The sequence below is a fragment of the Equus asinus genome, chromosome 9 (genome assembly GCF_041296235.1).
Source record: "Equus asinus isolate D_3611 breed Donkey chromosome 9, EquAss-T2T_v2, whole genome shotgun sequence".
NCBI lineage: Eukaryota > Metazoa > Chordata > Mammalia > Perissodactyla > Equidae > Equus > Equus asinus.
In genome coordinates this window covers 46,684,249-46,706,517 of record NC_091798.1, presented here as the reverse complement: position 1 = coordinate 46,706,517, position 22,269 = coordinate 46,684,249, and the positions used below count along the sequence as shown (strand labels likewise).

The following is a 22,269-nucleotide window of genomic DNA, read 5'->3' as shown; positions in this document are numbered from 1 at the left end:
TGCCACCCCACTCCCAGGCCTCAGCGGCCTCTCGGCCCTTGACGGCCTGTCTCGTCGCCTTCCTGACTAACTGAGCTACAGTCGGCGGGAGTCAGCGTCCAGCGGCGGCCTGCGCAGCAGCCTGAGAAGACTGAAGCGAAGAAACACCACCACCAGGCCTGAGCGCCCACCTCGGCACTGGAGCGAAGCCGCTCCCGCCTTTTTATCTCAGTCAAGTCGCGCGGTGGCCTCTGGGAAGACGGAGTAACGTGGCTGCGGCCCCACCCTCCTGGAGGCACGGCGCTCTGGTGTTTGGCGTGGGCCTGGTGGCTTCTGGGCACCTGGCACAGGGTCTTTCACCGTTCTCAAAGGAAGCTTATTGGAAAAGGCCTTTTCCTTGTCCAGGAGGTACTCCTTGCTTTTCATTTTCTCATTAGTCTGATGGGCGCAACATGTGCTACTGATGCCTCGGCTGGGCTGGTCTCCCTATCAAGACTGCAGTAAGGCCGTGGTAATGCAGTTTTAGGTCTCTGAGCACAGGGAATCTAGCTGGGGGTCAACCTGGCTCAGTACAGGAAGGTCAGAGAGGAACGAAAGCACATTAAAGCGACAGGGAGTATCCTCCTGAGCAATCAATTTCAGTCCTTGGGGGCACCTATTTGCTGGGGGGTCATGGTACTTGAGAGACTAACCAAGCATTCGAAGATCTTGACTTCCAGGAGGTTTCTTCTCACCAACAAGCAGAGTCCCTTAGCCCCTGCCCAGCAGTCACCTCCTTGACATCTGGGCAGCGCTGCGGTCAAAGTAGAGAATTCCACAGGGGCTCCTCAGCTAGGGCCCTGGGGCTCAGCTCTTTTGCTTTACCCAAGTGGAGGGACATAGGATTGACCTCCTTTGGTAAGGGATTTAAAACATAATTAATATATAATTTAATATATAATTAATCATTTATTTAATTTATTTATATAACTAATCGTTAAAACTTAACTTTGTAAAGAGCAGAGGGTAGGCATTCTTAGCTAATTAGATATAATGCTTTGAGTCACTGAATCTATACTTAGCCCCTTACTCTGTGTTAGGCATTGTGATAGATGCTAGGGATACAGAGGTGAGTTAGAAACAGTCCTTCAGTCGAAGCTCACAATTTTGTTGCAGTATAAAGCAGTTATCATATTTGAACATCATTTTTTTAGTCACATCCATAACATGCAGGCAGGCAGTCTCTAGTTTACAAGCCAGGTCTCCAGGCTCCTTCTCTCCCTTTGGGAGCTGTTGTGAAAAAACTTGGGAGTTCTTAAATGACCTTTGGGCAGTCTGGCTTCTAGGAGGCCATAGGCCTAGAAATGGAAGAAACACTGAAAAAGGAAAACAGCTTAAAGCAAAAGCTGATCTGCCTTTTAGTGGTCCTATTCCCTAGAACTCTGTCTCACTGTACTGAATTACATTCACTGAAGTGCCATCAAGTAAAGATTTATGGGAGTTAGTGCACAGGGTTTCAAAACTGGAAATAACCTTTGGTATGGTTTCTTGAGCCAAAAAATTCCTTAGAGATGATCTACTTGCCCCCACATTTTGCAGCAGAGGAAACCACAGCCTAGGGAGGCTCATTATGACAGTTGGCATAGGTGGCATTTGGCTAGTGTGCTTGTCATGCTCTCATTCATCCTAATACATGGCTGGGAAAAGAATAGGAGTAGCCGGGAAGTGAACTTGAAGCCCTTGGTAGCAAAGTAGGGGAAAGGACTACAGACAGGTAGTCTTACCTAGAGCCAGCCTGTAAAAGGGGAGGGAAATGTGTCCCCTACAAAAGGATGAAGTAGGGCAGAGACATCTCAATTCAGTCATCTGTCTCCCCAGATTCCATCCCCAAATACACAAACGCCAGAGTAAGCATTCAGCCATGAGTGTTAAATGGAACTTCTTCCATTTCTCTGTTGTACTGCTCCCATATCTAGACTCAGAATTCTGCTATCAATGTTTCAGTTCAGTCATGTGATGGGTATGCCTAGGTTTGGAACTATCATGGAGATGCTAACTTCCATGGGAAAACAAATTTCAAATTTCAAAGAGATTTCTGAAGAAAGCTTTTGGAAAACCACCAGTCCGTGAATTTAATATTCCCTGGAGCCCAGAAATCTTTCTGAACAATGTTTTCTTATGGAGTGACCCACTGAGCAGCTTCATTTGTGGTACCATCCATAGGCTTTAGGATCCAACAGAAAACCCGTTTATTTTTGCTTAGTTGACAAGAATGCAAAAAATCACAGTGATAGATGAAATGTACCTTCAGGTATAGCAGTCTTAATGCTATGCAACATATGAAAAAGGGCCAAGGGGATTTTCATTCAATAGATATTTCTTGAGCATCCACTGGAGTTACAACCCCAAGCAACTCACAGTCTGAGTAGAAGGGGGCAGAGGGACAATCAACCAGTCAACCATGTGGGAAACTGCTCAGAGAAAAGGATAGTTGAACTGAGTTTTAAGAGATGAGTGGTAGGAATTAGGGTGATTAAAGGAAAGGGCATTCTATGAAAAGAGGACTGTATATAATACATGAAGGCACAGAAAAGCATGTGCTTTTAGGGCACTACAAAAAGAAGTTCATATGATTGGAGCCAAGGCTCCATGGAGGAAGGGCAGGAGAAGAAATGCTAGGCCTTGTGTGCTGAACCGGGGAGTCTGAACTTTATCCTGGAAACTATGGGATTTCATCAAAGGAATATTAAGCAGGAGAGTGGCATGACCAGATTTTCAATTTAGAAAGATCGCCCTGACTGAAGTGTGGATGGTGAAATTTGAGGGAGCTGGAGTGGAAACAGGAAGACTAATTAAGAAAGCACTGTAATATTCCAGACAAGAGATGAGAGCAGCCCCAACTACACTAACAGCTGTGAGAATAGAGGAGTGGACAATAGCAAACATGAAGAGAAGGCAGAATCTGCATAACTTAGACTTGGCAGAATGTACCATTTTAAGAAAGTGTACCTGTTAACTTGTACATGGGTAAAAGACATTATGGAAATACTGTTTAAGGCCCATCATGATGGAAGATTTGAATACAGTTATTTGTTCTTTTAAAAGTTTAAAAATTATTTAAATCCAGGACACATTTAAGTCCAGGACACATTTGGTAACAGCAAATGTGTCAAGCAAAGGAGAGCCTCTCTGGTGGGGGGGAGTCCATAAGTCTTTGGAGTTTTGGAACCCTTACAGAGAATGTGGAGTATGTTGACTAGTGATATAGCGTGATACCATGTTTACCATAAGCACTATGATTGATGATTACCAAATATACTAACATCAGGGAATTATGCTATATAAACATATAAAATAGCAATTACAAGCAACTTTGAGAAATGAAAAATCTTTATTTTTTACAAAAGTTTTCATAAATGCATTTTATATTTGATATGCATGCTATTATAACAAAGCAACTAAAAATATAATTACAGTTATTTTATGCATATTTAAAAAGTAATATTTTAATCTTCTCAATTTTTAAAAGTTGAAAGTAGAATAAGCAATTCTTCAAAAAATATCCATTTCTTCCCCATGCAATTCTTGCAATGACTTAACAAGGAAAATTAAAATAACCAGTCTCATGAATGTTTGTCACCTCACAAAAATCTTTTCAGTTTGGGACTACGTTTAGAAATGCTTGTATTCCAGGTTTTTGTCTGTTGCCTCTGGGTTATAACCATTCCAGTGTGCTAACTGAGACTTTCTCACTTAGGGCTTTGTCCTCACTTGAATGCTAATTCCCATTCTTACTGTACTTAATTGTAGATTCACAGACAGGACTGTGCAGCGTACTTGAGAGAAAATTCAGGCTACCGGGATCTTTTTTTTCTTTTCATGTATATGCTTCCTTAAAATAAAAACAGGCAAGAAGATATAGCAACTTAGCTCAACATATAGTTATCAGTTTTATGTATGATTATTCATTCTTTCTGTTCCTGAGATATTAAGCAAGTTTGTAAGTAGTCTGTTTTCATGCAAAAATATATTTTCCCATTCTTTACATTCATTTTATAGTATTTTGTATTCTAAATAACTATCACATTTGTGCTTTATACATTTGTAAAATAAAGAATAATTCATTTTCTTTTCCGCAGAAAAATAAAAGATTATTGGTTCTTTGATGGCTAATACAATCAAATTAAGTGCTGGCTGACTTCAAGTTGCTAAAACACTACCTGACTATAAAAAGTGCAATAGAAAGTTCTATTTTTCTCATGCTTGCAGGTTTACCTAAATTCAGAATGAAAGGTTGACTTGCTCACGTGAGGGAGACATGGTATGTTTATACCTTGGACTTCTGAGTCTGTGAGTTCCTAATACATGGAGCTAGGCCTAATGCCACACCTTGTCAGAGTTTCCTCTCACCTGGAGAGGAATCATGATACAGTATAAAGACGTCTTTTATGGCAAAGGAAAAAAAAATTGGTGTCTATTCTATTTTATAATATACACAAGATTAGTTTGTAAAATGTGAGAATTACGAACACATTGGAATGAGAAACAGATAAAAGGCCAAACATTTAAGAACATCTTTATGCTTAAGGAGTTGACCTCTCTTATGCCTCCAGACTTAAATCGTATCTGATGTCCTCTATGAATGTGAAGGTCTTAAGTACATAGCCTTTTTCTGTATTGGTTAAAGAGAAGTGCAGACTTTTTCCCCCAAAATAAAGTTGGGAAATCTGGAGGAAGAAGGATTTTTCTAACACATATTGTTTCATTTCTCCTTTATTAAAAAATTCAGTGAAATTAAACAGAAGAATAGATAAATATACATCCAGTATGTTTAGGGCCCTAACTTTCCTCAGCACATCTGCAATAACCTGTCTTTTGACCCAAATGTGATGATGTTCACACAGATAAGGAAGGCTAGTAGAAACATAAGATCTTTAAAGTGAGAAAAAGAAATCTTAAGTTGTCCACAATCAGTTATATCTAACTACTATGAGGTATAAATAGAATCAAAATAAGTTTTAAATTATTTGCTTATATTACATTGTCCAAAATCCTTTTGGAAACAAAGCCAACTATGAAATTTTAGTTGAGTGGGAAGACAAAGGGAAACAGCTTCATTTTCTTTTAGATGTGAAGCTGCTTGTCTTTAAAATAGTATGAATGTCCAATTCAGGTGATGATTTTCTCTTTTAATTAGTCAAATATATATTGAATATAAAAAAGTAATGCCATATAGATGTGGCCTTGGACATTTTTAGTTATTTGTTTATTCAGAAATGCCTTTAAAAATTAATGTGCATAGAACTAGCTCATTTAGTAAAAGTCAAATTTATAAGTGCAAATAGTGAGTCTGCAGAGAAAATACACCAAAAGAATATGTAAAAGATTGGATAAATACATCAAATGAGCTGTGGGCGACTGAAATATAAATGCACAATCACTGATGCAGATTCATCCAGTAGGCCTGTGTGATTATGCAGTTTTTATCCAATAGCATTTATTTACAGTTTGGATTTGCTCCAGGGGAAAGGAGCTTCTGAACTGTGAACACTGCCCCCATCTCTGCTTTTTGGAGTCCTGTCTCTATTAGAAGAAGTTGCTTCTTCAGATGCACCGTCTGTAGCTTGGAACTTAATTGCTGTCTAAGCTGGGCTTTAATTATATCAAATTATTGGCACCCAGGTGTAAGAAAGATCTAAATATAATGCAAGAGAGGAGGTTTTTGTGGTTAAGCCTAGAAGCATCTAAAAATTTTATGAATGGAATTATGCCCTAAGGAGATATTTATCTATGATGGACTTAAAAAGTTTTCTAGGGGCATTTTGAAGAGGTTCTTCAAAATTATGTTGATGAAAAATTATTTCATTTGGAAATAACATCCCCACCTTCCCACATCCTGTCTAACTGAACAAAAGTGAAATTGTTCAGAATTATAGCCATATTTGGTTTCCCAGGCCTAGGACGGACATATTGAAAATGGAAGACTGGAAGAACCCAGCAAGGAAAATTAAGTACATTAATGGCTGCCACCCTGAGAAATAATTCTGGGTTTCTTCTCCCAAGTCTTCCCCAAAGGTCCATCCATTGTAGAGTCAACAGACATCTCATAGAATTCATTATGGTAAGAAGTCCATGAATCTATACATACTATCCTTGAAGTAGTTTTACATTCCATTTCTTGTAGTTCCTGAATATTTTAATGAGTTTAATAAGTGAGAAAATGAATTGAAAGATCTTTGTAAAATGTTACATAAATATAACATTTGTTTTAAGAATATCTGATTTTGAATTTTTCATGGACAAATGTAAAAATTCAAGAGAAAACTTTTCACATCAATAAGGATTGTCATGTTTAAAGAAGCTGAAGTTATGTAGAATGTGAGTTATCATGTTTTGTTTTAGCATGATTCTATACACCTAGTTTTGATTTTTTTAAGTCTGGTTTAATAGTGATTTTTTGACATCAGTTATTGAATGAGGTAGTCCACATTGCCTAGATATTTGCTGTATATGGTTACTATTCAAAAATAATTAAGTACAATGTATCAGTTATGTTTTCCTTTATGTTTAATAGGAGTTCCGTGAACATTGAGAATAATTACTTTTAGTGGTACACGGTTCTTGAGAAAAGTCTTGATTTTCACATTGCCATTTGTGATATTTTTAGCAGCTTGCTACAATATCATTTTAATAAAAATAAAGTGTACTCAGTGATGACAGAGAAAATATTGTTAAAGACCTCTTGGAACAGAAAAAGGCTCAGTCATAAAGTCACAAGCTTATTCATTTTCATTTGCATCATTCTGACTCATTACTTTCAAGAATAACTATCATATTGCTACACAGTCCATTGTACTGAGAAGAACTTTCCTTGAACTTCACATGGAGATTGAATAAAGGTCTTCTATTTGTTTTTTGAAGTATTCTCTCAGCTCAGGTCTCTTAGCCTTTAGTGTTGGTGTCAGCAAGCCGTTTTGAACTGAGAACATATCAGAGTGGATGTGAATGGCTTTAACCTAAAAACCAAATGAAGAATACATCTTTATCAGGAATATAACACAGCATTTATAGCATACATGATGGAAATAGATATATTGATATAAAAACACTACACTTAAATTATTTAAAAGTCAAAATTATGTTAATAACATTTCAGCCTATTGCCACCTTTTCTACTCCTTCCTTTAGCCAGTCAACAGAAATAGATTGGTTGCTTACTCTAGACATTAAGGATACTAACAGGAATCATGAGTGCCCTCGCCCTTAGGGAGTGCACATTCGCATCCGGTAGAACAGACACACTGGGCAGTTATTAGTATGGTATGCACAGGATAAAGGTCACCTAACTCAGTTATGGTAGGGGAGAGGGAGGAGTAGTCAGAGAAGACTTCCCCAATCAGGTGAGTGTTTTTCAGAATGAGTAAGAGTTAACCAGCAAAGGAGGAGAGGTGGGTGGAAAAGGGCATTCTAGGGAGAGGCAACTCCAAAAACAAAGCTATGGGAGTGAGAAATGGCAGTGTGAGAAAGGAAATCCATGTGGTTTCTTGTTGTAGTTACATAAAGTAAGAGGTAACGGGTGTGAGAGATGAAGCTGAAGTGTTAGATGGGACAGTTTACAAAGGAGCTCAAACTTTATGCTGAAGACAATAGGAAGACACCGAAGGTTTTTATATAGAGCAATGACATGGCTGAATACACATTTTATAAAGATCTTTCCAAGAGAAATCTGAAAATGTTTTTTAAGAACATTAATATTAGAAGCAGGGAAACTAATCAGAAGGATCTGGCCAGTCCATGAGGGAGAAGATAAGGGCCTACACTTAGGACAGTGGCAGAGACAGAGACAAGCAAGCTGTTCTAAGAACGATTCAGAGATAAATGGGCAAGATGTAGTAAAGAGGGAGGCAGCCTCAAGGATTCTTAGGTTTCTGGCTTGGATGGCTGCATGGATGGGGGTACCAATCATAGGAGGAACATAAAGTCTAGGGGGGACGTGATGAGTCTACATTAAAAAAAAATGTTCTGCGATGGAATTTTATCACACCTATTTGAAGGAGGCATGGAGGGATCAGACTTAGTGTTCACATTGCCTATTTTCATGAGGCAGATACCAGGCCTCCTCATACAAAGTCTCTTTGCAAAGCTGAATGGGGAGCCAGAGAGATATATGAACTATTCTAGGAGGGCCTGGGTAGACTCTTCCCATGTGGGGCTCCAGCTGAAAGGGTCATTGTCAGTTCTATGAGAATTTTATGATCTGGACTTAAGCTGAATCCTGGAGTGACACTGTCTCCAAGAAATTGTATCCTAACAACTGGGTCTAAATTCAGTGATTTTGTTGGGATAGTAGACCCATATCATTAAATAGCAAACAGGGTTATAATTGCTGCATATAGATTTTTTGGTGTAATATATATATACATTAGATATATAAAAAATAGAATTGCTATAATATAGACTTTTAAAAATTAATTCAAAATATGTGTTAAATACACATATACATTCATTTGTTGTTTTGTGTAATTGATATTTATTGACTAACTACTATGTGTCAGAAATTGTGTTAGGCACCAGGGATACAAAGAAGAACAAGACAGTCCCTGTCCACATGGAACTTACAATCTAATAAGAGATGTTGCAGTATGATACTGCTACTATAGGGACAAGCGCACAGAGTGGGTCACTTTTGGGGGGCAGAGTCAGTTGCTTTCCCAGTGCCCACTACCTACTTCTTCCTACTCCTTCCAAACAGAACCCTGGTTTGTTTGGGTGCCAAAACAGTCTATGCCAATCATGACAATCCTGTTTCCTGATTTTCCAGCTTCCCTTGCACCTAAGAGGTAGCTGTGAGATCCATTTTTGGCTAGTGAGAAGGGTAAGTTTTTGCTTTCCTAACAAAAGGTTCAGACATAGTGATCTCTACTCAATCTCCTTTTTCCTTTCCTTGAATATGGACAATGTCCAAAGCTGTAGCACCTACCTTGTGATCATTAGGTAGGTGATAAGCTAACATACTAAGAATGGAGAGTGGAAAGATAGGCAGAGCCTACATCTTTGAGGACCTGTACCTGCCTTGGACTGCATATCTTTGGAATTCTCATGTGAGAAAAAACACAAAACACACCCAACGTGTTTAAGACACTGTAGGTTTTCTGTTAGAGCTGAATGCATTTCTGAGATAGCACATAGCCCAGTCTTGGGCAGGGTTCATTGAAAAGGGATGCCCAGTTGAACTCTGAGGAATAAGCAGGCTTTAGCCAGACGAAGATAGCAAGGGGAAGAGACTGTGGCTGTTATACGGCGTGAGGAGAAAAGGGTGCTCTAGGCAGAGGCTACATGTGCCAAAGCACATTTGGGGCATTACAAGTGTAGGCTGAACCATATGGTACAAAAGAAGAAGAAAGAGATGGGGCTGGAGAGATAGACCAAATTATAAAGGATGAATATGCCAAGGTAGGGAGTTTGGACATGATTCTTTAAACAATTTAAGCAGTGAGAGACAGAACGAGAATGGCTCTTTGGACAGATTACTCTGTTAATAATGGATTGAAGTGAGTAAAAGTCGAAGCTGGAAGACTAGCCAAGATGCAAGACTGATGGTGATTTGGGCTATAAAGTTGGCTGTGGAGCTGGAAATAGATTTTGGGGGTAGAAAGGACAGGACTCACAATTGGTTTGGGTAAATGGTAAAGAAAAAGAGACAATAAGTTAACAAGCTTTCTGCTTGAGCAGAAAAACTGGAGAAGGAACAGAAAGATCTTTGTAGGTGGGAAGACCAAGTATTCATGTTAAGTTTGAAATGCTTCTGAAGCACCCAAGTGTTTCATCCAGGACAGAGCTGCAGCGTGGGCTTGAGACACAGAAGGAATGACTTGAGGAGCAGAAAGGAACTGGAGTGTGGGTTACAAAAGCCAGGATAACAAGAGTGAGAGGTCACTGTGTCAGATGCTACTGTCATATGAGAACTGTCAATAAAATCAATGGACACAATCAGAAAATGACTTATTTCAAAAATCAGTGTGTGTGTTACCTCACAACCATTAGGATGACTATTAATCAAAAACCAGAAAATAACAAGTGTTGGTAAGGATATAAGAGAAATTGGAACCCTTGTGCACTGTTGGTGGGAATGTAAAATGGTGCAGCCACTGTAGAAAACAGTATAGCAGTTCCTCAAAAGACTAAAAATAGAATTACCATATGACCCAGCAATTCCACTTCTGAGTATATGCCCAAAAGAATTGAAAGCAGGATCTCAAATAGATATTTGCCCATGTTTACAGCAGCATTATTTACAATAGCTAAAACATGGAAGTAACTCAAATGTCCATTGACAGATGAATGGATAAACAGAATGTGATATATATATATATATATATACAACGGAATATTATTCAGCCTTAAAGAGGAAGGAAATTCTGACACATGCTACAACATGGATGAACCTTGAGGACATTATGCTAAGTGAAATAAGCCACTCACAAAAAGACAAATACTGTATGATTCCACTTATATGCAAGACTTAGTCAAGTCATAGACAGAAAGTAAAATGGTGGTTGCCAGAGGCTGGGGGGAGGGGAGAAATTGGGAGTTATTGTTTAATGGGTACAGAGTTTCAGTTGTACAAGATGAAGAGAGTTAAGGAGATGGACAGAGTTATGGAGATGGATGGTGGTGATGGTTGTTCAACATTACAAATGTATCTAATACCACTCAACTGAACACTTAAACATGGTTAAGATGGTAAATTTTATGTTATATGTATTTTACCACAATAAAAAAAAGTTAGAAAAAAATCAATGTATGCAAATAGTTGCAAAAATTCAATATGTCAACGATTGTTTTCAAAATCTCTGATGCTAACAGTCTAGTGTCCTGGCAGGTAGGTATTTTGAGATAGTAAAGAATTCTTTCCTCAGAAAACTCTCCATTACATTCAGTGATTTTTAAGATCCAAAACTCAACAGACAAAGAAGACCCCTAAAGCAGCTATACTTCCAACTTCTTAACAAGCTTATAAGAACAATTCTAACAAATTCTAGCATTTTTAAACCTATGCTTGTAATTTAAAAACGTGAAAGTTTTCAAATGAGCACAGCATTAATAAATCAGATTTATCTTTGTCTCTTAGAAATTTGTTCAATTAAGGATTCACTTTTGCTATAAAAAGAATAGCATTTTAGGGGCCGGCCTGCTGGCGCAGTGGTTAAGTTCACACGTTCTGCTTCAGCAGCCCGGGGTTTGCCAGTTTGGATCCCGGGTGCAGACCTATGCACCGCTTGTCAAGCCATGCTATGGCAGGCGTCCCGCACATAAAATAGAGGAAGATGGCCACAGATGTTAGCTCAGGGCCAGGCTTCCTCAGCAAAAAGAGGAGGATTGGTGGCAGATGTTAGCTCAGGGCTAATCTTCCTCAAAAAAAAAAAAAAAAAGCATTTTAAAGGATTCATGTGGGGGAGAGGGGAGGAGGGAATTTTAGGCTAAAACTAGAACTAGCATTATAGGTAGCTATGTCAACTTTAGTTCACATATTGAAAGGATTTCTATTTGGACATCTAATATAAATAGCTGGAAATCTGAGGATCTTAGCTAAAATGGGGTATTATCAAATGTTTCAAAATTAGTTAAGGTTCTTATAAAAAGTGTTTTGTTTGAAAACTCTCTCAGTATTCTTGATATTCAAAGAAGCAAGGATTTGGTAAGGAATAGGGCTGCCGTTTTTTGTACCCCCTGGAATATAGTTTTTTCCTAATTTGTGTTTATCAAACATAAACCATCCTAGGGACTCCAAAATTCACTCGAAACAGGTCCCAAGGGAGACATTTTCAGACCCTCGTGTACTGAGAACTAGGAGTTCTGCAGAGACCACTGCTGGGGGTGGTGTGGAGGTAGAGACGGTGCAGAGGTGGGGTGTGGATAGGTAGGGGTGGGATAAGGTGGGGGAGAGGCAGAGGTGTGGGGGTTGGTTGATGGGGGAAGGAGGGTGGGGTGGAGGAGAGGCTCGGGCTCAAGTCCCAAACCCAGAGGAGCGGCACTGCTCTTATGTTTTGCGCATGATCAACTTTCATATAAGATGTCACCTAAGTTCTGCTGCTTAAACAAGCTTGGAAATCACCATTTGACAACAAAACTAGTTAGCTTGAAGAACATGAACACAGTGTTAATCAAACTTAACCCCAGGTACAGAGATTTAACTCAGCAACTCATGTTTACTGTCATAAAATGAAAAACTGACAAGGCTGATAGCATTAACTTTTTTTTTCCACAAAGTTCTCTTCTGATAGAAACAGTATCACATAAAGACTTTTAGTAAGTACAAACCATCTATCCACCTTCTTTTGTAAATGAAACTGATAATATGATTTTTAAAAGGAGATGCAAATGCCAAGATATAATTTCTACAGTGTCTTGCAGCCTGGGTTTCAGCTCATCTGTGTTCCTAACAGCATGTGGAGAACATCATCTACTTGCCACAAGAGTCTATGTTCAGTACAGGGACTTGGGGTGAACACCTTTGAAAATCCAGCAGTGACAAGCAGAAGCTAAAAACAATATAGTACAGGGAAGATGAATTTCATAGGAAGAGCTACATAATGCTATTTAGATGGTAAGTAGAACGTGAAAGAAAACATTATGATCTTAGGAAGAAAGGACTACATCCCCAGCTACTTGCAGCACACCCAAAGGGCTGGCAGGGACATCTGTAGTTCAGTGTGGCTCTCTACAAAATAGCCTCTGCCTGAGGAGAGGAAACATCGTTAAATACAGCCCTGCAGGAAGCCAAGCAATATGACACTTGGCTCACCTTTCAGCCCATTGATGAGCAGATCAGAGTGGCACTGCCACTGGGCTGCCAGTCCCTGCTCCAGTCTGACCTACAGCCTTGGGTCTATTTAAATTCCTCCATGAAAATACCTATACAAACTGCTGGAGTGACTAAAAGTCTAGTCAGTAAGTGGAAAAAAAATGGGTCAAACCAGATGTTTAACTAAAACTGACCTTAACTGTGGGTCCCAAACCCATAGTTTTTTTCAGAAGTGAACCAATGATAAAACCAATTTTCATTTTCTAGAAATAATCATATATTTTCTCATAAAACCAAACTGTCAAATTGTGAAAAAAAGGAATGAGAATCTTTGTTCCCCCTTTATACCCAACACACCATGAAATTTGTTTTCCAATGTTAATAAGCAAGGTTTTTGTTGAGGGAAGAAGGAAGGAGATGCATAATGTTAGCTTCCTTTCCAGAAAATACACTCTTGCCACTAAAAAATTATTTTATGGGTTTTTTTTTAAATTTAGAAATACTATAACATTTAAATATTGTATTGGAATAAAATACCTCAAAAGTGTCAATTTATGCCAACTCATTAAAGCACAGAACTTTTCATAATTTTCAAGTAACATAGTATTTTAAGTTTTTCAATGGTATTACTCAATAAAACACTGTGACACACAATATTGCTTGTAGATAATAAACAGAGTGAATAATTTAGGACAGAAGAGAGAAAGTAAAAAAAATCTAAATTAATTAGGGAAATTCTCAATTCATTTCTGCTTTAAAAGCAAATTGGTTAGTATTCATTTCAATGACAGGAAATACAATAAAATATTTTTAGTGAGGGCTTGACTAGTCAGAATTTGAAAAAATCTATCAAGTCTCAAAGTTTACTTTGTATTGCCTATGCAAATTAATGAGGCATACAAATGTCAAGAAAATATTTAAATCACAGTTAAGTATGTTCAAATACTTCCCAGGTACTTACGTATTTTAATTATTGACACAGTTATTTTAAATGCTTCCCATCTACTCATTAAAATATATCTTCCAAAGATTTCTACAAACTAATAATAGTTCTAGGAATTGTCTGTTTCTGGAAGTTAAATTACGTCAAATTGTAATTCAAAGTTTCATTCAGATCAACCCAGCCCAGTAAGTCTGAACTCCTAAATCTTTTGTTGAATGATTCAGGCCTTGGGCTTGGAGATCTATTTGTGGGGGTGTGGTTTTTTAAAAATTAGAGTTAAGCCTTAATTGATTATTTAATTTTGAAGAAAAGGGGAAAGGACAAGCTGACGTTGGATTATGGATTAATGCAAATAATTTATGTTGAGCTTTGGAACACAGCTGGGAGCACACCCTCCCCATGCATGAGGACTGGTTTTTGCTCTCTGGTCAGCTGAGGGCACACACTGGCTGTGATGGGGAGGATGCCACAGACTAATAAAGAGGAAAATGAGAACAGAGAAAATGAAGAGGTGACAGTCTTGGCAATAAAACTCAGGCCTCTGGGATGCCACATGACTTCTCTGTATTTGAGGTTACCATGGTGAGGGCAGATTATTAGAGCAGAAACTCTGCTTAAGGCATGTGGAAAGTCAAGAACACATTTCCTCTCAGTAAAAGCTCTAACTAGAGCAGTGGTTAACACTGGAAACTTATGTCCCTTTTCTTTCTTTCTTTCTTTTTTTTTTTTTGGTGAGGCAGATGTGCCCTGGGCTAACATCTGTTGCCAATCTGTCTCTATTTGGTATGTGGGATGCTGCCACAGCATGGCTTGATGAACGGTGTGCAGGTCCATGCCTGGGATCCAAACCGGTGAACCCTGGGCCGCCAAAGCTGAGGGTACAAACTCAACCACTAAGCCACTGGGCTGGCCCCCAAAAGCATAATCTTAAGAGTTGGTAGTCTTTTCCATGAAGAGGAATCAGATGGTCTGTTTCTCCACATGCCTTGTGGGGCACTGCAGGTTATGCATCCCAACACCAGCAGGGGGCGTGCAGGCCTTGGGAATGCACAAAGAAACTTCCTGGCTTAGGCAATGGCGCCTCCAGGCCCATGCAAGCACAGCACCCTTACTGCGAGCCATTCTGACCAGCATATAAGCCAGATCGATCAGGTCTCCAACCACCCGTTTGTGGCCCCTGCTCTACATGATCACATATGACCCACACAGCTCCTCTTAATGGAAAGGCAATGAAGTCAGTTCCAGGAAATTCAGAAATTTAAACAATTATCATGCCAGAATTGACCTTTCTTTCATAAAGATAAACTGCCTGAATGTCTCAGAATGCCTTTATAATTTTTTGAAATAAGAATGTATTTATCTAGGCCTTCTTTGTCCTAAAACATGCTTACAGATGAGGGTAAAGCAGTGTTTCTCAAACTGGATTAATGTAAAGATCTATTTCAAAAGAAAAACAGCTTTCTCAGACCCTGAAACTATGTTTAGATTTCTTCAGTTTGAAACTTAAGAAAAGTCTTAATCTGTAGAAATGTTTTTTAATTGCTGCAAGAAATTTATATTTAAAACTAGTTTAAAATGTTTTTAGGTTATCATCAAAATGAACATATAAAATTCAAAATTCTCATCAACCTGCAGATCCCTAATATTGTATCTGGGGACCCTACTGGAGAAACAAAATTTTATCAAAAACCTTTATATTAAATACATACAAGGAAACTGGAAAAATCAGTATTTTTTTCGCTTGAAGAATTTTTTTCTTTCTTTTTTTTTTGCTGAGGAAGACTAGCCTTGAGCTAACACCTGTGCCAACCTTCCTCCACTTTATATGGGGTTCGCTGCCATAGCATGGCTACAAGTGGTGCAGGTCTGTGCCTGGGATCAAAACCCACAAACCCGGGCCACTGAAGTAAACTGTGCTAAACTTAACCACTACATCACAGGGCCAGCCCCTCTTTTTGAATTTTTGACTAAAGAAGATGTATAAACAGCATATGTAGGTAGGAACAAGTATGCTTATAAACTCACTTCAATGAGAACCCCAACCTTGCAAAGATAAAAGTCTTAGAGGACTGCTGTGTCCCCTCTCCCAACATATTCTTTGTTTCCTCCTCTTTGTAGAGGGCATGCTGGGCTGACAGATCACTGGCTCGAGGAGCCCAATCTTTCCCATGTCCTAGCAAGTCAGCTTGCCTTCTGCACCCAAGAAGACAGTTCCCGTAAAAATAAAAATAGGACAGGACTCTGGTCTTGAGTATTGCAGGCAGCTTGGATACAGACCATGTACACATGATGTACTAGTGATGGCTAGGGTACTATTTCAGCTTCATGAACGCTTGTGATTATGAGGACAATGAGTGCAGTCTCACTCGACATACGACCTATTTTAGTTCAGGATGCAGGCTGTTGCAAAGTCATCTTGGAACAGGCCTTCAGGGGTCTGTGCATACACAGCCTGCCTGTGGGCCATAGCACGGAGGATGGGGAATCTAGGTCAGAGTCACTGTGGGTTAATTTAATTTTCATCACTGCAAAAAGGGCTGTAACAAGTATGGGAAGATAATAGTTACCTGTTCAAAAGAATGGAGTCCACCTTCTTTTCCCAAGCTCACCATATCTTCCAAAATGGCTTTCTTCAGCTCCTGCAATGAACCATAGAGGCAAAATGACAAGGCAAAAACACATTTTGAAATGGAAGTAGAGGAAATAATGAGTTTTGAGCAAAGTGCAACTGGCAATTGTGCCAACACATCCTCCTGCCCCGCTGACACTGCCTGGCAGCATGCCAATCACTACCTCTCATCAGGCAAGTACATGTTGGCCATGGCTAAAGAAGTGACCATGAATAGGCTAAGGGGCCACTCGATTTTTTTAAGTGGGCCTCAGGTCAGCCTGGTGAGTCCTAGGAGTCCTGTCACCCTCAGAAGAGCCCAAGTCCACTGGGAGTGCTAGGGTCCACGGCTGCTGCTGAGAATGGACCACCCATTGGAAGGAGCTGATGTTGAGCCAGAGCACAGAGATTCTCCTCCAGAGGACCCTACATGTGCCCTGAGAAGGTTTCTGGAAGGTGCGAGTAACTAATGCTCTAAGCAGGAAAAATTGTGTTACTTGTTCAATTCAAAGACTGTCTAAGTCCAGTAGATACAAAATCCACTTCACATTTGTAAAGAGCATGGTCAATGAGTCAGAAGGTCTGTGCTCACATCTGACACTGCTGCTAACCTGTTGTGTGGCCTTGGGCAAACCACCTCTTTCTCTGGACTAGCCTCCAAGCTGTAAAACAAGAGGGCTGGCTAAGCTTTCTATTATGTCTCCTGGCTCTAAAATTCAATAGTTTATCAAACATTCTAAGAAGAAATATAAGCTCCTTCAACAATTACGAAAAAGACAAACCTCTGGTTTAGGAGTCCCACCATCTATAAAATAATGTTACAAATTCCTCTTCGTGTTCAAATTTCGCTGGTCTACTGTTTTTCTCTCCTCTCATTATGCAGTATCATACAAGGCCCAGCGAGTTTTTAGGGAACACCCCCAAGGTACTGACCCTATTTGTGCAGAGCTCTACATACGTCCCTTCGATTCCTCTCTTCTGGGCCCAGGACGGCATGACTTCAGGGTCGGGCACAACAATGCCCACCAAAAAGGCCTGCATTTCCCATCAAACAAAAACACAATCATGAATGACAGATCCTTTAAAGTGGTTATTTGTGGTCCAGCGTTAAAAATAATCTCTTGGTATTCTCAGACTCCACCCTTTTCTAAAAATAAGTATATGCTTATATGTTATGAAACATTCTATTAATGTATCATACATTCTTGAGTGCTTATTTTCTGATATATTCCCCTAACTATATTTTAAAAAGTAATAAAGAATAAGCTTAAGGAGATTAAGAATCAGTAAAGTTAGACCGATATGTACCTTTGATTCTCATGCCACTCTTAAGTACCTTTTTAGGATGCTAATCAAACAACTCTATGATCCAAAACACATATGTTTCTCAGGATTTCCAGACCATTTTGAAATTGTTTCATTATGGTCCTCATTCACAAAGAACTCTATTTTAATTTTTTAAAGGATTTTTTCAAAAATAATTTAATAATATTTAATTATAATTCCAATGACAGCATAGAATATATTCACAGTGACCTTTCTGACTTCAAATCTAAATGATGTTGAAAAAATAAATATAAATTCTCTCCAAATAATTTAATCCTAAGAAACTATATTATCACCAATACCATTACTTGCAATACTGTATCCATTTATTTGTCATGTTCATTTGCATAGTTTAAAATCAAAACAGCAGAAACCCTGAATCTTGCATCTTGCCTCAAAATTCCTCTCGGAAGTAGGTAGAGCATGAGTTAAAAGTAGTGGGAATGTTCATTACTACCACTTCAAGCAACTTATTTACCTAATTGCAATTTACCAAACTATAAGCAATTAACATTTCTCCTTTAAAAAAGGAATTTTCTCTCATGATCTAATATGCAGGAGAATACTGGTGTCTGATTGGAAATTAGTGTTTACCACTTTAATCAAATATCAAATACTTTGGAAATTATGCCAAGATAACTCTAGATTTTTCAGCAGGCCTAGTATGCTTGGGAGGGCTGAAGAATAGAGGAGTCACCTTTAAGCTGTCCCCATGAACATAGATTTGCGCCACAGGCTCGCTCCGGATATAGATGTTCTCAATCTTCTCGGGTGCAACATATTCTCCCTGAGCAAGTTTAAATATGTGCTTTTTCCGATCAATAATTTTAAGAGTTCCTGCCTGTGGAGTTAGACAAACAGCTTCATAAAAAGACAGCATTCCCAAGCCTGAACCCCTACTCCTTAGTGCCACAGCCTCTCACTCCTGCCCTGTCCTACCCTGCAGACTTCCCCGGATCTGCTCCTCCATCTGCTGTCTCTGCTCTTATGAAGCCACTGAGTGGCTGGAGAGAGCCATCATGTACCACAGCTTAATGGTTCCCAAGCTTTACTGGGCCCTGAGTACCCACTGTGCTTTCCCCTCAGCATTTACCCGAGCCACACCCCCCTCCCACTCCTGCCACCCTAGTGCCCAGCAACAGGTGTCCTCCTCCTCAGAAGGCCCACCTACTTTCCCATCAGGGCTCCCTTCTTGCCCAGGCCCTTGCTCCAGCTGTCCCTTTTCTCACCAGCATCTTCAGTTTTGCTCCTTAAATCATGCTTAGGCCTCTCACTTTAACTATTGTAACCACTCCCAAAAGTGGTCTCTCTATCCTCCAGCAGATAGCACAGCTCTGGCAGAGGCTTCCCATGATGCCTACGTAATGAGCTAGACGGCATTAGGAGTCCTCACCCCTAGAGCAGGCAGGCCCTCCCTTGGGCAGTGAGTGCTTGTGAGTCTGGCGTCCAGGACCTCCACTTACCTCCCTGACTCCCCTTGACCTGTTTGAGTTTCTGAGATGATTAGGTGAGTCTCTCTCCTTTGGCTCAACCCTTGAATGTTGCACTTTTCTTACCTCCTCTGACAATGCTGCTTGAGATAAACACCATTTACCTCTTCACTGGCCACTCCCACATCTGTCTGAGCTTCCAGCCAGACCTCTTCACTGACCTCCAGACCCAGAACCTAATTATCCTCAGAATGCTTCAGAAACCAGGCCTGCAGGATGCAACATGCCCCCAAAGCAGCTCATCACTGTCCTCCTCAAGACTGTCCCAGTCGCCGAGCCCCAAATCTGGAGATGGCCTTGCCGTTTGCCTCTCCTGGGACTTCCAGCAGTCAGGCTCATCTGTCCTCAGTCATAAATGCCTCTCATATCCACCGCCTCCTCCCATCAAAACCACTCTGTTCCTGCCCCATCTGCTTGATCCACCAGAACCAGGACAATTTCTCTAGAAGAGAAAAACAAGCAGGCCCCGTTTTGCTCAAAACCCAGGCTGGACATCACATGCTTTCCCTACACTGGCTTCTTTGGTCCTCATGGCACCCCATAAGCTGGGTATCATCACCTCCATTTCATAGATGATAAAAGTGAGAATCAGAGAGGTTAGTAACTCCTCCAAAGCCACACAGCCAGGAGGGAGGGGAACCAGGATTTGAATCAGGTCTTTCTGGATCAGAAGCTTATACCTTTTCTGTGATCTATCTAATACTATTTCAAAATAATAATAATTAAAAGAAATTGCCTCCCAAAGACTGCCTGCCTGCTCTCTTGGGCTCTGAGTTCAAGGACTACACTAGGTGTGCTTCACATTAATTAATGTACTTGCTTCTCACAACACCCTGAAAGGTGAGTGGTTTCATCCAAGTTACAGGGCATCAGCAGCAGATTCAAGGTTTTGTGGAGCTTTAACTTTTTTCCCATTTTGAGGGCCCTCTTTAAGGAAAATAATACAAAAGGAAGTTCCTTAGAAGGAGTCCATACAAGTGAGGGGCCCTGAAGCCTCAACTTCCTTAGCTGACGGGACAACCCACCCTCTGCCGGTATCCAGGGCCCTGCTGCTTCTCCAGCCTCCCTTCTCCACACCTGTGGGCCCCCAGTTGGAATTGCTTGCCTCACACCTCTACTGTCTCTCACTTAGCACGTGCTGTTCTATGACTCCCGCCCTGACTCTCTTTCCTACTCTCTCCTCTCCCCTCAGAACATGACTCATATCCTGAGACTCAGATCCAGTAGCCGCCTGTCCTCCTCTGCCTCTCTCCAGGTAACAGCGGCCCTCGGCTCATGCCCATCACATTGGGTTGGGAACCGTCGAAAGGCACATCTCTCCCCTGAGCAGAGCCCTTGGCCCAGGGCACACACCAGGGATACATCATTGTCTGCTGCAGGAAAGAGCGTCCTCAAAGGGAAGCACACTGATTCAAGCAGGGGCAAATCAGCTCGCCAGTCCAGAGGACTCCTGGAGGGCTCGACATCATTCACATGCCCGACAAACAAAGCATCTCAGAACATCCACTCAAAACCTGAGCAACTTCCCAGAGACATGGAGAGGTCCCTGGGGTGGGCTGCTTCAGGGGAGGGCTCTCAGTTTCAGTGACAGAGCCTTTTTCTGGTCATAGCTTTCACCTAAGCATCTCCACTGGGCCAGGCTTTGTGCTAACTGTTGTGAGGAATAAATGAGATTATATTCCTCACAACAGTAACCACAGAGGTAAGCAATGTTATGGTCCCCATTTTACAAATGACAGAATGAGGCACAATAACTGGTTTTGGCTAAAAGTTGGGGGCCAGAGCCAACGAATGCCACATAGCCTTGCACTCTTATTCTACAAGTGAGTCAATCTGGAGACCCAGAGGGGATGAGGCTTTGCTCAAGGTCACAAGAGCAACTGCTGGCAGAGCCAGAGGAACTCACGCATCCTCCTGCTCAGCTCCAAGCTTTTCTCACTGCTCAGTGCCACCTCTCAGCTGGAAGCCAGAGTCCGTGGGCTCCCAGGCCCTGCCTTTCTCAGATCTCCCAGATCTACGAACCCCCTGCTCCTTCTACTCCACCCATCAAACTCCACAGCACTGTCAGATCTCTTTCTGGAAACCATCAAGAATAGAGTGGGTCTCAAACTCCAGCTGTACCCTCCCACAAAGATCCCTATCACCTTCATCAGGAACACGGAGGATGAAGCTTCAAGAATGTGGCAAAGAAGAACGTCCAGATCCCTGGAGGTGTTTCTGAACTAATTGTCAGGGAAGATATAGAGAAGACTCCTGCCTCAGGAGTGAGTCAGATTATACACCCTACTACCACCCAAATGTTTGGTGCTCCATGGTTCCAAACATACGCACCGGCAGCCATTTCCCAATGTCTCCAGTGTGAAGCCAGCCGTCGCTGTCCAGAGCCTCCTTTGTCCTGTCAGGATCTTTCAAATAACCTTTGAACACATTTGGTCCTTTCACACATATCTGTAGGGACAAACAGCATTTTCTCTCAGCCCACAGCATAATGAATCTTAATGTGAGGCTGTCACCAGGCATGTGTAGAATAATGTATGCAATCCCTCAGGAAATCCACTGTGGAAATTGCAGTGATGGAAATAAAGGACAGGAACCGTCTCCTGCCTTCTCTCAAGCAGCATCCTTTCCATCTCTTCCCTCTGCCCTGGCTACCCCAGGCCTCCTTCTGCCATCTTTCCTTCCTCAGGAACCCCCTGGCCTTCAGCATTTGCTGCTTTGTGAGACTGGATGGGGTCTCATCAGATACTGATGGCTGGCTGGTTCTACTGGCGATGCTTGAGCCCCCTACTTCATGAGCAAGCTCAGCTTTCCCATCCACTCCCACAGAATGAACAAGTACAGGCCAGCTCTATCTACACTATCTGACCTATTTGCAAACGGTCATGTTTCTGCTGGGACAGATAGACAGCAGCAGGCCATGCCAGTTAGGGGGAATAAAAGAGATTTTTTTAAAGTTTAGGAATTCCAAATCTTCATTTAGACCATCCCGGTCCCAGCCTTGGGGGTTGATTGCTTCATAAACAGGAGAGGAAATGCTGAATTCAATTGAATTCAAATTAATCAGTAATTTAAAGTGACTTTACACATAGGGTAAAAGGAAAATAATTCCATTTTCATGTTTTTTTTCTTTTACTCACTA

General features: G+C 40.8%; 1 protein-coding gene across 5 annotated transcripts in view; it reads right to left on the bottom strand.

Annotated features, from left to right (window-relative positions):
* Positions 1–3,330: 3,330 nt before the first annotated feature.
* Positions 3,331–22,269, bottom strand: part of ACSL6 (acyl-CoA synthetase long chain family member 6) — a 60,053-nt gene continuing 41,114 nt past the window's right edge. For all 5 annotated transcript variants that reach the window (XM_044780721.2, XM_044780719.2, XM_014856798.3 and 2 more), the window contains exons 17-21: positions 21,462–21,578; positions 18,338–18,481; positions 17,248–17,349; positions 16,274–16,345; positions 3,331–6,974 (exon numbers count right to left, since the gene is read on the bottom strand). In XM_044780721.2, the coding sequence (XP_044636656.2) occupies positions 6,837–6,974; positions 16,274–16,345; positions 17,248–17,349; positions 18,338–18,481; positions 21,462–21,578 (573 nt within the window). In that variant the 3' untranslated portion in view covers positions 3,331–6,836. The remainder of the gene's footprint in view (positions 6,975–16,273; positions 16,346–17,247; positions 17,350–18,337; positions 18,482–21,461; positions 21,579–22,269) is intronic.